Genomic DNA, 15,622 nt, shown 5'->3' on the forward strand with positions numbered 1-15,622 from the left:
GGGTGTTTTTGTGAATCCGTTAACCCGGGACCAACCACAGGTGTAGGTGCTGGGGTATGAAGAAAGCAGGGAGGACGAAGAAAGTTCCGTTCTATATATTTATTGAAATTAACAATTCCAGTAAAGAGTTAAATGACAAGTTTGTTAATCATCATATCATACTGAAGTATTGCAGGAATGGCAGAAATAATATGCAGGATAAATCTCAAAGACAAATAAAAGAAATGTTCATGGTACTGTATGCAAAAACAAGCTGATGAATAAATGTTGAATTGTCCAAATATAAACAAGCTTTGATGCTGAACTGCAGAATGTGATTAACTGGATAATGCAGACATGAAGAAATAACTGTAAGGATTTGCAATGGAGTTTTGAGAGTTAACTGAGAGACTGTGAAGAATTATCCTTGTTATGACAACATAGCAAATATAAAGTACTGAATAGGGTTACTTGCGGGTTCCGGAGATCACTGTGAAACTGTAGTAGATGACAAGGTGATGAATGGGTTAAATGCAGAGTTGAACAAACGAACAGCTGAGGGAAATGGAATCCTCCAAACTTTGAATGGTAGGCCGACAAGGTAACCTCATGCAAGACTCTGGGAATTCAACTGTTTCCAGTAGGTGAGCAATTAACTGACAGCACAGCGGAGAGCCGGTGGATCTTTCAGCAGTGAAGGCTGCAGACGGACCTCTGGGAACGGAGGCGATATCTGGACCACGGGAATCACACAGGAATGCACGGAGAGAGCTCAGAGCTAGAGCACAGCGTTGATACAACAAAGCACTGGCCCAGAGTAACATGATCCCAGCCCACTTAAAGGCAGCACAAGCACGGGATTGGCTTACACCTGACCACAGGTGTTTTCACAAGTGCTCTGTATTACCTATTTGGTCTCCAACATGGCCACCTCCTATACAGCAGACACACCGCAGTGCCTTAGGCCATTTGGTCCCCGCACTCCCAGTTCCCAGACTCTGCATTACCTGTGCCACTATTCACGCCGCGTCCCCACACGGGCGCACAGCACCGCGAGCAACCGCACTGGCAACGGATGAATCCCAGAACCCGCAGAGGTGAGAAACCGGTTCGTGACAGTACCCCCTCTTCTAAGGGTGGTCTCCGAACACCTTTGAACCTTATCAGGATTTTTGGAGAAGTATTTCTGTACCAGTCTTGGAGCATGAACATCTTCAGAGAAAACCCAGGATCTCTCCTCCGGACCGTAACCCTTCCAGTCGACCAGAAACTGTAAACGTCCATATCGGGAACGTGAGTCCACAATCTCTTTAACCTCAAATTCCTCATTCTGCAAAGAGTGAACTTTAGGAGATTTGGACTGGGTAGTACGGAACTTATTGAGAATCAAAGGCTTCAGTAAAGATGTATGAAAGGCGTTAGGAATTCTCAAAGACGGTGGCAACTTGACTTTGTATGACACAGGGTTGAGTACTTTTACAATGGGAAATGGACCAATAAACTTGGGAGCAAATTTCTTAGAAGGAACTTTGAACCTGAGATTGCGCGTAGAAATCCAAACTTGGTCTCCCACCTTGTAATTCGGTACAGCTTTACGTTTTCTATCTGCATAAGATTTATAACGAGCGGAAGTTTTGACCAACGACTTACGCACACAACTCCAGATTCTGGATAGACGTTGAAGCTCTTGATCTGCTGCTGGAACCTCTAGGGCTGGCAATGGATGGAACTCCGGCACACGAGGATGAAAGCCGAAGTTAACATAAAAGGGCGTAGATTCTGAAGACAAATGGAAGAGATTATTATGAGCAAATTCTGCCAATGGAAGGTAGTCAAACCCAGTCATCCTGTGAGGACGATATATATAGCCGGAGAAATGTTTCAAGGTCTTGGTTTACTCTCTCAGTTTGTCCATCTGTCTGAGGATGATATGCAGAAGAAAAGTTCAACTTGACATTTAAAGACGAACAAAGTGACCTCCAAAACTTGGCCACAAACTGTGTTCCCCGATCAGAGATGATCTCTCGAGGAAGGCCATGCAACTTGAAGATTTCAGAGATGAACAATCTGGCTAATAAAGGGGCTGATGGTAACCCAGTTAATGGAATGAAATGTGCCATTTTCGAAAATCGATCCACTATCACCCAAATGGTATTTCGCCCTTTTGATGGAGGTAGATCGGTCACGAAATCCATTGAGATATGAGTCCATGGTTGTTTGGGTATGGATAATGGATGTAATAAACCTGGTGGAGAACTTCTTGGACTCTTATGTTGGGCACATTTAGGACATGCTGCTATAAACTCTTGGACATCGGCTTTGAGACGTGGCCACCAATAAGACTGTTGAATAAATTTGAGAGTCTTTAGAACCCCAGGGTGACCCATGAAGGGGGAGGAGTGAGCCCAGGTAAGCAGCCGTTTTCGAAGATTTGTGGCGACAAAGGTCTTGCCAGGCGGAGGAACTGGAGAGGTTCGAGTCATTAAAAAGGACGTAGGATTCACAATGGCTTGATTCGTGGTAGCATCATTTGATTCAGAAGAAGCAAAGGACCGAGAAAGGGCATCTGCCTTTTTGTTCTGAGATCCTGGACGATAGGTGAGCTTGAAATTAAATTGTGTGAAGAATAGCGCCCATCGAGCTTGTCGTGGATTTAAGCACTGAGCTGACTGCAGATATAGAAGATTCTTATGATCAGTATATACTGTAATGCGATGTTGTGCTCCTTCTAGAAGGTATCTCCACTCCTCAAATGCCAACTTGATGGCAAGTAATTCTTGCTCACCGATTGCATAATTACGCTCGGCCGGGAGGAACTTACGGGAGAAATATCCGCAGGGATGGACTTTTTTATCTTCAAAGACTTGGCATAACACAGCTCCTACTGCTTCTGTAGATGCATCCACCTCTAGTAGAAAGGGACGATTCAAATCAGGCTGTCGAAGAATGGGGGCTGACACAAAGGCTTGCTTTAAATCAGAGAAGGCTTTGATTGCTTCAGAAGACCAGTTCGTAGGATTTGCTCCCTTGCGAGTTAGGGCTGTGATGGGAGCAGCTAACGTAGAATAATTCTTAATGAATCTCCTATAGAAATTAGCAAAGCCAAGAAATCGCTGAATCCCCTTGAGAGTTGTAGGAGTGGACCAATCTCGGATAGCTTGCGTCTCTGGGATGGATAGCGGATACATTTGTCCCCTAGGAGGGGTTTTGCCCGGAACCAGGACGACTGGGCAGTCCCATTCGCGATGAGGAGGTAGAGAGTCTGCTGCTTGTTTACTGGAAACATCCGCAAAGGATTGATACACCGGAGGTAGATCGAGAAGGCTAATTGACTGGAGAGGTACAATTGAAGCTACACAGTCCTTGGTACAAGATTTACCCCACGAAAGGACTTCCATGGTTTGCCAATTAAGTTGAGGATTATGTTTCTGCAGCCAAGGTAAACCAAGTATCACATCTTGAGAGGCTTTGGGAATCACGTAGAAGGAGAGGTATTCGGAATGGAGCACACCAACTTTCATCTTGAGACATATGGTTCGATGAGTAATTATACCATCTGGAATTCGACTTCCATCCACTGCTGTAACAGCAACTGCTGCTTCCAGAGGCATGGTTTGAACTTTAGACCGTATGACAAAGGCTGAGGAGATGAAGTTCTCGGCTGCCCCGGAATCTAGGAGAGCTGAAACTTTCACTGTAGAACTTGGAACTTCTAATTTAATGGACAAGGTTGGCTCTTTCCCAGAACGTGATTCTAAAGTAACTCCTAGCTTAACCTCTCTTGAATAAGCTAGGAGGCGAGAGTTTCCCGGTCGGAGTTTGCAGAATTTAACTAAATGTTCGGAGGACCCACAGTACATGCAGAGGTTACCCTGTCGACGACAAAGTCGTTCCTCCTCTGTGAGGCGAGAGCGCCCAATCTACATAGGTTCTTCTGTCGTTACCGGAGACTGTGATGAAGAATCTTGTCGAGGCCAAGGATGATAACGTGGACGGGATCGCTCTGCCCTGGATTTCTCTAAACTTCGCTCCCTGTAACGTAGGTCAAGTTTGTTACAGAGAGAAATCAATTCATCCAGTTTAGTTGGCACATCCCGGATAGTTAAATCATCCTTGATTCTCTCTGAAAGTCCATTCCAAAACGCGGCAATCAGGGCCTCCTCATTCCAGTTTAACTCTGAAGACAACGTGCGAAACTGAATAATATATTGACTGACAGGACGTAAACTTTGACGTAGACGGAGAATCTCCAAAGATGCTGAGGTGGTCCTGCCTGGTTCGTCAAAGATTCTCCGGAAGGATGATACGAACTCCTTGTAATTAGAGAGGATAGGATCACCTCTTTCCCATAATGGTGATGCCCACTCCAGAGCCTGACCGGAGAGGAGGGCAATAATATATGCAACCTTAGAACGAGCTGATGGGAAACTAGCGGATAACAGTTCGAACTGAATCTCGCATTGATTCAGGAATCCTCTGCAAAGTTTTGGAGTTCCGTCAAACTTACTCGGAGAGGGTAACTGCAAGTGGGACGTAGGCAGCGTCACAGGAGAAGCTGTAGTGGTTACTGGGACAACCGGAGTTGGAATCTGGACTTGAGACGTTTTAATAGCCGTATGAAGAGTCTCTAAACGGTCTGCCAAAGTTTGCATAAACTGCACTATTTGTGTCTGTATAGACTCCTGGTTTTCCAGACGGGAAAGGATATCTGACGTAGCACCGCCTCCTGCGAATTGGTCACTTGACGGATCCATGTGGCCAGTGCTTACTGTCAGGTCCGGGTGTTTTTGTGAATCCGTTAACCCGGGACCAACCACAGGTGTAGGTGCTGGGGTATGAAGAAAGCAGGGAGGACGAAGAAAGTTCCGTTCTATATATTTATTGAAATTAACAATTCCAGTAAAGAGTTAAATGACAAGTTTGTTAATCATCATATCATACTGAAGTATTGCAGGAATGGCAGAAATAATATGCAGGATAAATCTCAAAGACAAATAAAAGAAATGTTCATGGTACTGTATGCAAAAACAAGCTGATGAATAAATGTTGAATTGTCCAAATATAAACAAGCTTTGATGCTGAACTGCAGAATGTGATTAACTGGATAATGCAGACATGAAGAAATAACTGTAAGGATTTGCAATGGAGTTTTGAGAGTTAACTGAGAGACTGTGAAGAATTATCCTTGTTATGACAACATAGCAAATATAAAGTACTGAATAGGGTTACTTGCGGGTTCCGGAGATCACTGTGAAACTGTAGTAGATGACAAGGTGATGAATGGGTTAAATACAGAGTTGAACAAACGAACAGCTGAGGGAAATGGAATCCTCCAAACTTTGAATGGTAGGCCGACAAGGTAACCTCATGCAAGACTCTGGGAATTCAACTGTTTCCAGTAGGTGAGCAATTAACTGACAGCACAGCGGAGAGCCGGTGGATCTTTCAGCAGTGAAGGCTGCAGACGGACCTCTGGGAACGGAGGCGATATCTGGACCACGGGAATCACACAGGAATGCACGGAGAGAGCTCAGAGCTAGAGCACAGCGTTGATACAACAAAGCACTGGCCCAGAGTAACATGATCCCAGCCTACTTAAAGGCAGCACAAGCACGGGATTGGCTTACACCTGCCCACAGGTGTTTTCACAAGTGCTCTGTATTACCTATTTGGTCTCCAACATGGCCACCTCCTATACAGCAGACACACCGCAGTGCCTTAGGCCATTTGGTCCCCGCACTCCCAGTTCCCAGACTCTGCATTACCTGTGCCACTATTCACGCCGCGTCCCCACGGGCGCACAGCACCGCGAGCAACCGCACTGGCAACGGATGAATCCCAGAACCCGCAGAGGTGAGAAACCGGTTCGTGACAAGGAGCCAGCCCACACTATCAAATTCTTAAAGTGCCCATGGCTCCTAGTGGACCTGTCTATACCCATGGTACTAAGTGGACCCCAGTATCCTCTAGGACGTAAGAGAAAAAGTCTGCATTGCTCGTTTGCAGTACTTGTGTTCCCAAATGTTACCTTTGAAGTGTCAATGACACAAAAGTTGTGCTTTTACTATATATACACCAACCAGGCAGCTGAAGTGGGGCAAGGTGTGAGCGAGTACTTAGGTTAGTTTCGTAACAGGTAAAGTGTGTATGGGTACCAATAGGAATTCTGGAAACACCATGCAAGTAATTTTGTAAGAATTACTTCATTTTTAAATGGAATAAAAGAATAAAGTAATATCCTAGAAACAAACAAAAAATCTGCTAAATAAACATGAAAAAAAGAGAGATACGAGACACCACCATACCTTTCCGTAAACATACTAAGCTTATATCAGGCATGTTAAAGCGAAGACTGTAAATGATCAGTACCTGTGACATGTGACACGTTTCTGAGGTGTGTCCTGGGCACTGAAGACCCTAAATCCACAGCTTCTGGTAGTGTTGGCAGCTCAGAGTCCTTGTTTCGTAAAATCTCATCCAACATGTTGAAGAACTTCATAGTTCTGTTTGTGCAGCCGGACTCCAAGGCCTTCTTAGTGACAATGTACTCATGTTTTAGGTTTTTGTACTTGGTCCTGCACTGCCTCCAGTCTCGGTCTACCCCTAATTTCTGCAGCAAGCTGGCAATGTGCTCAAATATTTTCCGATTTCTCACAGTTCCTGCCAGCGATTTTCTGATGTTTCCGTCAGCCCAAACGGTTAGCAGTGCTTTGATCTCCGCATTTGTCCAGTGTCTTCCTCCTTCAGTAACCGTGGTCATTCTCTTTGGAGCTACATTAAAGGAAATATCATTTGATAGTTTATTATTACATTTTGCAGGTCTTTTCTTTTTATGTTGAATCATTATTTAATTACTGAGAGTTGCAATATTTGTGAGTAATTTGTCAGAAAGAAGAAAATGCATACGTCCCAATTGTCCCATGTTCAGCAGAACTGTCCAGTTTTTCTGGAACTGTTCCGCTAGCCCACCCACGGACCACAGTGTCCCTCGGTCGGGGATGGGGGACGGAGACACACACCACTGCCCTGCAAAGCATCAGTTAAGCAGTAGATAAATAGATGCCTACACACAGTGCTGGGAGGGCGTGGTGGTGCAGCAAGGCTCCACCCCCTTTCCCAGAGCCTTTCTGGGCGCACGTCCCGCTGGCCCACATTCAAAAAAAGGTCCATCAGTTACAAGGCATCGTTTTACCTTGTAAATGATTGGTGCTTTTAAAAAAAAACCGTCCAACGTCAGCCGGGAACCCACACCTCTGGCCAATTCTAACTTCATTACATCTAGCCCTAGAGGTCTACATTTTATAGATCAACATTCAAAATACAGGAAACATACAGTAGTTTAAACTGTTGTCAAAATACATAGGCATGGTCAAAATGTTGACATTCAAAGTATACACCTGCCAATATTTTTGACCATATCAAAATATCGACAACCAAAAGGTGGAGATTCAGAATATAGGCTGGTCTATATTTTGACTTTAAACATTTTGATCATTTTAGTGTCACCACTTAAAAGCATAGGTAACTGGACATAGTGTAACCTGCAGTCATAATAAATCGGCAGGTCTGCATGCTTTGCTTGTCAATTATTTATTGCAACTATGAAGGGGCTTAGTAAAACTATGACAGGGTTTGCGCAACGGTTGCACCAAATTAAATTAACTTATGGTGCGACACATAACAGGCATGTAGGTAGTTTTTGTATAGTTCTCTAGCAAGGGGATGATTACAGGCGTGTAACTAGGGCACAGTTCTTGCGGTCAGCGGTGAGGTTACTCGCGGTCAGCGGCTGACCGGGGGGTAACCCCACCGCTGACCGCAAAGTTCCCACCATTGAAGATAATGGAGCGGGTCCCATGTGTAAACATGGGACCCCTTTCAGTGCGTGGTTCGGGTATGCGGTTTGTTTTTTTTGCCAAGTACGTGGATTACAAAAAAGAACAGGACAGCTACACTGGATTTAGGCGAGTATAATTTTAATTTTCAGGTACACCGTGGATTCTACTTGGAGAAGTGGACAGAGGTCGGCGTGTGAACATAGGTAAGTATGTGTGTATCGGCATGTATGTAATAAAGTTTTACTTTCACGGTGTGCTTGTCCTGTTTTTATTTGGGTATTTTTTTGCAGTAGAACTACAGGTACCAGCGGGCCCGTTTTACCCCCGCATGCTGGTACTTGTGGTTCTCCAAGTACCAGCTTGCAGGGGGGAAGCTTGCTGGGACTTGTAGTTCTGCTGCAAAAAAACAATATTCTTTTATTTGTCACAAGGCTATCAGCCCCCCATCCGCAGCCTATGGATGGGGTGGGGACTGCCTCGGGCTTCACCCCCCCCCTGGCCCTTGGGTGGCTGGAGGTTGGGGACCCCTTGATTTAAGGGGTCCCCACTCCTCCAGGGTACCCCGGCCAGGGGTGACTAGTTGGGGATTTAATGCCACAGCCGCAGGGACCGATATAAAAGTGTCCCCCGGCTGTGGCATTATCTCTCCAGCTAGTGGAGCCCGATGCTGGTGTTAAAAATACGGGGGACTCCTACGTCTTTTGTCCCCCGTATTTTTTGCACCAGGACCGGACGCAGAGCCCGGTGCTGGTTCTAAAAATACGGGGGATCCCCTGTCAATTTTCCCCCCGTATTTTTACAACCAGGACCGGCTCAAAGAGCCCGAGGCTGGTTATGCTTAGGAGGGGGGACCCCACGCATTATTTTTTTTCAGGACTTTAACATACTCCCACCCCTTCCCACTGAAAACCATGCTCTCTCTATTAGTCAGTTAAAAAATAAATATATATATATATATATATATATATATATATATATATATATATATATATATATATATATATCTTTTAAAAAATATATAAATAATAGTTGTGTCTCCTAATAGACAAACCAAATAGATAATCCCTTCTAATATAAATAGATATGCTATTAGCAATTAAAAAAAAAAAAAAAAAAAAAAACAACATGTTTTTAAAAATTTTTATTAGATTCCGCCAGCAAAGTGAGGCGGAATGAAATTGACGAAATTACTGTCGAAAAGCACTGTTGTCGAATCGACATTCTTCAATTGAATATACTTTTGTTGAAAAGCCGCATTTTTACAACTGCAGACATGTCAAAATTTAAAAATGTCGAATTGCAAAAAGTCGAATCTGAAACGTCCATTTTTTTGTCGAAAAGTACTGTATTGCATTGTCGAATCCAATTAGACATGTTTTTTTTGTCGAAAAAATGCCCCGTTTTTCGACTTTTGCGGAAATTCGACCGCAATTGCATATACCCCTATGACTGTCGACATTTTGATTGGGTCAACATTTTGACCTGTTATTTTATCCTGGCAGTATATTAATTGTGTACATTATGTCCATGTTTATATTATGTCCCTGATGACATACTGACTGTCTACATATTATCTTTGTCAACACTGATTATGTATACATAAAGAACCTGTTGGCATTACAGTGTATATACTATTATGTTTTGAATGTGTAAATAAAATACTGCACCCCTAACAATATCAGGTCAGACTCCTCATTGTGTACTCATTAATTTCCAGCTCCGGAAATCCTGCCAGTAGCATTTTATTACACTGCAGTACTTTTATAGCAAACCCCCTACTAACACCAAATTATACAACGGAGTTCAAAAGGTCAAGCAAACTGGCAGCTATACCATCTGCAAATGGTAAATATCGTTAGTATAATAAATTTACATTCTAAAATCATTTTGGGGTATATGCAGACATTACAGAAGCACTAAGCATGTTTTATAACACATATACACACATATATATATATATCACACATATTACGCAATGCTATAACAGGGAATATTTAGTCAGTCACATCAGGCTTTGCCCCTACGGAGCTTACAGTCTGCGCAGGCTACTTACTCCTAATTCTAATGTGAGAATATGCCTATGTATGCAGAAAAGTCGTGCGTCTATATGTGGCAGCCTATCCTGCCCACTGTTTTTCTGTCCATACTATCCTTATCACAAGTATCTGGACTTAGGGCTAGATTCATCATGGAATGCAGATACGATTACGTTCACATGCTGTGGCCTTTAGAAGTGTGCACACGCGCAGACATCTCACATATGCGAACGCCTCTGCCTGATTAATAAAGGCGTTCGTGGTGCATCTCATCGCCGTTTTGCGGGCGGTATGCAGTCTGGACAACACAGGCGTTTCTGGACAGTTAGCGGGGCAGGCCGTGCCGGCACCATGAAGTCACACACAGCCGCTGCGACCCAAAGATGACGGGTTGTCGTCTGTCTTAGCTGCTAGGCTGCATAGGCAGAGGGCAAACCTAAAGGTTGTTCGATACACTTGCATGTTTGCGGGGGGGCCTCGTGTTGGGCGTCCCCACGAATGTCAGTGTAATGGGTTGTAGATGTGTGATTTTTCACACATCTACGATCCATGCTGATTTAGGCCCTTATACCCATCCAATGCTGGCCACAGAAAGTCCGTCAGAAAGTCATCCCATCTGTGTCCGGGTGCTGCGAATGTACGTGAAAGTCCGAATAGTCATATGGTCACTGCTCAAAAATGCCCATTTCACATAAAATAGGATTTTAATTACCTACCGGTAAATCCTTTTCTCGTAGTCCGTAGAGGATACTGGGGTCCAAATTAGTACCATGGGGTATAGACGGGTCCACTAGGAGCCTTGGGGACTTTAAGAAATCAATAGTGTGCGCTGGCTCCTGCCTCTATGCCCCTCATACCAGACTCAGTCTAGAAACTGTGCCCGAGGAGACGGACATACTTTGAGAGAAGGATTTAAAAGAACAGTGGTGAGATTCGAACCAGCACACACACACACACACACACACACACACGAGGAAAGCCATGCTAACCAAACTTGAACAGGAACAGCAACAACTGAACCAACAACAATACTTAACCAAGTAACAGCGCAGGAAGAACGAAGCACTGGAGGCGGGCGCCCAGTATCCTCTACGGACTACGAGAAAAGGATTTACCGGTAGGCAATTAAAATCCTATTTTCTCTTACGTCCTAGAGTATACTGGGGTCCACATTAGTACCATGGGGATGTACCAAAGCTCCCAAACTGGGTGGGAGAGTGCGGAGGTTCCTGCAGAACAGATTTACCAAACTGAAGGTCCTCAGAGGCCAAAGTATCGAACTTGTAGAACTTAGAAAACGTGTTCGGACATGACCAAGTAGCTGCTCGGCAGAGTTGTAAAGCTGAGACAGCCCGGGCAGCCGCACAGGAAGAACCCACCGACCTAGTAGAGTGGGCATGTACAGATCTTGGAACCAGCAAACCTGCCGTAGAATGAGCATGCTGGATAGTAAGCTTGATCCAGCGAGCAAAAGACTGCTTTGAAGCAGGACACCCAATTTTATTGGGATCATGGAGAACAAACAGCGAGTCTGATTTTCTGTGACGAGCTGTCTGCTTCACATAGATCTTCAAAGCCCTCTCAACATCCAAAGACTTTGTAGTAGCAGAGGTGTCTGTAACCACCGGAACCACAATAGGTTGGTTGATATGAAACCAGACGCCACCTTTGGAAGAAATTGTTGACGAGTTCCGAGTTCAGCTCTATCTTCATGAAAAATCAAATAGGGGCCTTTGTGAGACAAAGCCCCCAGCTCCGGCACACGCCTTGCTGAAGCCAAGGCCAACAGTGTGATGGCCTTCCACGTAAGAAACTTGACGTCAACGTCCTCTAAAGGGTTCAAACCATTCCGATTGCAGGAACTGCAACACCACATTGAGATCCCAAGGTGCCATAGGAGGCACAAAGGGCGGTTGGATGTGCAGAACACCCTTTAAATAATGTCTGAACCTCCGGGAGAGAAGCCAATTGTTTCTGGAAGAAAATGGATAAGGCCAAAATCTGGACTTTTAAGGGGCCCAAACGTAGGCCCACATCCACTCCTGACTGCAGAAAAAGTAGAAAGCGTCCCAGTTGAAATTCCACCACAGGAAATTTCCTGTACTCACACCAAGAGATGTATTTTTCCCCCAAATACGGTGGTAATGTTTAGACGTTACCTCCTTTCTGGCTTGGATCAAGGTTGGAATAACCCTGTCCGGGATCCCTTTACGGGCTAGAATTTGACGCTCAACCTCCATGCCGTCAAACGTAGCCGCGGTAAGTCGTGATAGATGAACGGCCCGTGTTGTAGAAGATCCTTGCGCAGAGGTAGAGGCCACGGGTCCTCTAGGAGCATCTCCAGTAGATCCGCGTACCAGGCCCTTCTTGGCCAGTCTGGAGCAATGAGAATATCTTGAACCTTTTCCTTCCTTTGAGAATTCTTGGGATCAATGGAAGTGGAGGAAACACATACACCACCTGGTAGTCCCATGGAGTCTCCAGAGCGTCAACCGCCACTGCTTGTGGGTCTCTCAACCTGGAACAATACCGCTTGAGCTTCTTGTTGAGACGAGAGGCCATTATGTCGATTTGTGGAATTCCCCACCGACGTGTCAAGCACCCGAACAGCTCCGGGTGAAGGCCCCACTCCCCTAGGTGGAGGTCATGTCTGCTGAGGAAGTCTGCTTCCCAGTTGTCCTCTCCCGGAATGAAGACTGCCGAAAACACAACAGTGTGCCATTCTGCCCAGAGGAGAATCCGTGTTACCTCTGACATTGCTGTTCTGCTCTTCGTTCCGCCCTGTCGGTTTATGTACGTTACTGCCGTCACATTGTCCGACTGAACCTGAATGGCGTGATTTTGAAGAAGCTGTGATGCCTGTAGAAGGGTGTGTATATGGCCCTTAGTTCCAGAATGTTGATCGGAAGAAGTGGTTTCCTGACTTGACCATATTCCTTGGAATGGTTCCCCTTGGGTAACTGCTCCCCAACCACTGAGGCTTTCGTCTGTGGTTAGCAGAATCCAATTTTGAATCCCAAACCGTCGGCCCTCGGTCAGGTGAGAAGTCTGAAGCCACCACAGAACAGAAATCCTGGCTCTTGGTGACAGACGTATCCTCTGATGCATGTGAAGATGCAATCCAGACCATCTGTCCAACAGATCCAGCTGGAAGGGCCTTGCGTGAAACCTTCCGTACTGCAGTGCCTCGTAAGAGGCTACCATCTTCCCCAGGAGGCGAATGCATAGAAGCACCGATATCTGGGTCGGTCTTAGAATGTCCCACACCATCGACTGAATGCCTTTTCCAATGGAAGGAATACCTTCTGTGCCTCCAAATTCAATATCAACCCCAGGTACGGAAGCCTCCGTGTTGGTTCCAGATGAGATTTTGGCAGGTTCAGAATCCACCCGTGATACTGGAGTAGTTGTGTTGAGAGGGCAATGTTGTATAACAACCTCTCCCTGGATGGTACTTTTATCAGCTTGCGGAGGCGAAACATCTCTGCCATTACCTTGGTGAACACCCTCGGTGCCGTGGAGATGCCTGGAACTGGTAGTGCAAACCTTAGATATGCCAAATCAGAATATGAAGGTACGCATCCTTGATATCCAGAGACACCAGGAATTCCCCCTCCTCCAGACCTGAGATCACCGCTCTCAAAGACTCCATCTTAAATTTGAACACCCGGAAGTACGGGTTCAGTGACTTGAGGTTTAAAATGGGCCTTATCGAACCATCCAGTTTCGGTACTACAAACCGGTTAAAATAATAACCCTTGTTTTGCAGTTGAAATGGAACTGGAACAATGACCCGAGTCTGTACAAGTTTCTGAATTGCTGCCTGTAAAGTCATGCTTGCTTCTGGAGAAGCTGGTAAGCCTGATTTGAAGAATCTGTGAGGTGGGAGTTCCTGAAACTCCAGTCAGTAGCCCTGGGCGATAAGATCTTTGACCCATGGATCCAGGCATGATGTTGCCCATATGTGACTGAAATATCATAATTGGGCTCCCACCTGCCTATCAGGCAGAGTGGTTCACCGTCATGCTGAAGGCTTTGAGGAAGCAGAACCGGAGGTCTGTTACTGTGAAACTGCAGTTGCAGGTTTTCTGGGTTTACCTCTATTGCCTTTGAAGGTTGTAGAAGAACCTTTGGATTTACTTTTAAATTTTGCTGTCCGAAAGGACTGCAGAGTTGGAGCAGTGTAGGTTTTCCTAGCTGGGGGTGCTGCGGAAGGAAGGTATGTAAACTTACCCGTCGTAGCCTTGGATATCCACGTATCCACTTCATCTCCAAAAAGGGCCTCACCTGTGAATGGTAGGCTTTCCACGCCTTTCCTGAAATCCACATCCGCAGTCCACTGGCGTAGCCACAAGCCCCTGCGTGCTGACACTGCCATGGCAGTGGTGTGTGCGTTGAGCAAACCAATTTCCTTTATGGCCTCCACCATAAAATTAGCCTAGTCCTGTATATGCTGCAGGAGTAAAATTATCTCCCCCTTGGATAAGGAATCTAACCCGTCAATTAGATTACCTGACCATTTTGCAATAGCCCTAGTGATCCATGCTCAAGCAATAGTGGGTCTCTGGGCCACCACAGCAGCTGTGTACAGGGAATTGAGAGTGTTCTCAATTTTGCGGTCAGCCGTCCCCTTTAAGGCGGCTGTCCTAGGGACAGGTAAGCCTACCTTACGTGACAATCTAGATACTGATGAGTCAACAATCGGTGGATTTTCCCACTTTTTCCTATCAACCTGAGGAAACGGGAAGAATGTGAGTAACCTTTTAGGGATCTAAAAGGATCTTAGGGATTGTCAGGAATGTGCAGGACTTCTCTAATAGCTTCTATCAGGACCTGTATTCCTTGTGACAGGGCTGCATTCCTGCATCCCCCCCCCCCCCCCCCCACACACACACACATTCCTCCATGTCTGATACGTCCTCACCAGTGTCAGCCTGCAGGATTTGGGCCAGAGTATATTTTTGTGGACAAGTGGCAGGGGTCTGAGACACTGGTATGGTAACGGAATCTCTAGTCATCAGGTCCTCCACAGACTGTCTTAAGTATTGTGTCTCTTTCTCATTATGGGATAATTTATTAGAAATATGTGAGATCATCCCTTTAAGGGAATCAAACCATGTGGGTTCAGACCCACTAGCCTGAGAATGTGTACTATCCTGGGTACACTGTAGTGAATCCCCCGGGGAAGACAAACACTCTGCTGTGCAGGAAACACACTCCCTTGACATGATAATGTGAAGGGACACACATGAACTCACACACAGTAAAGGTGAAAGCACAGTTAACCCACACAGAGCCCGCAGGGAGACACAGTGAAGATGGAGCCAGCCACACTGCGCCCTTTATGCTAAAGCCAAGCTCAGCTGGGTCGCAAACTAAGCTCCATAATAGGGCTTAGTATTTTAACACTGCTCCCTCCCCTTACTATGACCCCCTGGTACCGCTGAGGAAAATGAGTTTTATGGTAAGAACTTACCTTTGTTAAAACTCTTTCTGCGAGGTACACTGGGCTCCACAAGGAATGGACAATGGGGGTGTAGAGTAGGATCTTGATCCGAGGCACCAACAGGCTCAAAGCTTTGACTGTTCCCAGAATGCATAGCGCCGCCTCCTATATCACCCCGCCTCCCTGCACAGGATCTCAGTTTTTAGTTAACCAGTCCAATGCAGTAGCAGGAAAAGAGACGACAACGGTTAGTAGCCACAACACCGCATTCTCACAACAGGAGACGTGTCAGCGGCTAATGCCATACCAACCCAAAGAAGCTA

At 45.6% G+C, this 15,622-nt stretch overlaps 1 protein-coding gene across 8 annotated transcripts in view; it reads right to left on the reverse strand.

Moving 5' to 3' along the window:
• Positions 1–15,622, reverse strand: part of PAICS (phosphoribosylaminoimidazole carboxylase and phosphoribosylaminoimidazolesuccinocarboxamide synthase) — a 124,576-nt gene that overhangs the window by 89,554 nt on the left and 19,400 nt on the right. For 6 of the 8 annotated variants that reach the window (XM_063920874.1, XM_063920873.1, XM_063920876.1 and 3 more), the window contains one exon: positions 6,349–6,750. The exons of the other annotated variants lie outside the window; for them this stretch is intronic. In XM_063920874.1, the coding sequence (XP_063776944.1) occupies positions 6,349–6,750 (402 nt within the window). The remainder of the gene's footprint in view (positions 1–6,348; positions 6,751–15,622) is intronic. 8 annotated transcript variants of the gene reach the window in all.

The sequence above is a fragment of the Pseudophryne corroboree genome, chromosome 1, assembly GCF_028390025.1.
Source record: "Pseudophryne corroboree isolate aPseCor3 chromosome 1, aPseCor3.hap2, whole genome shotgun sequence".
NCBI lineage: Eukaryota > Metazoa > Chordata > Amphibia > Anura > Myobatrachidae > Pseudophryne > Pseudophryne corroboree.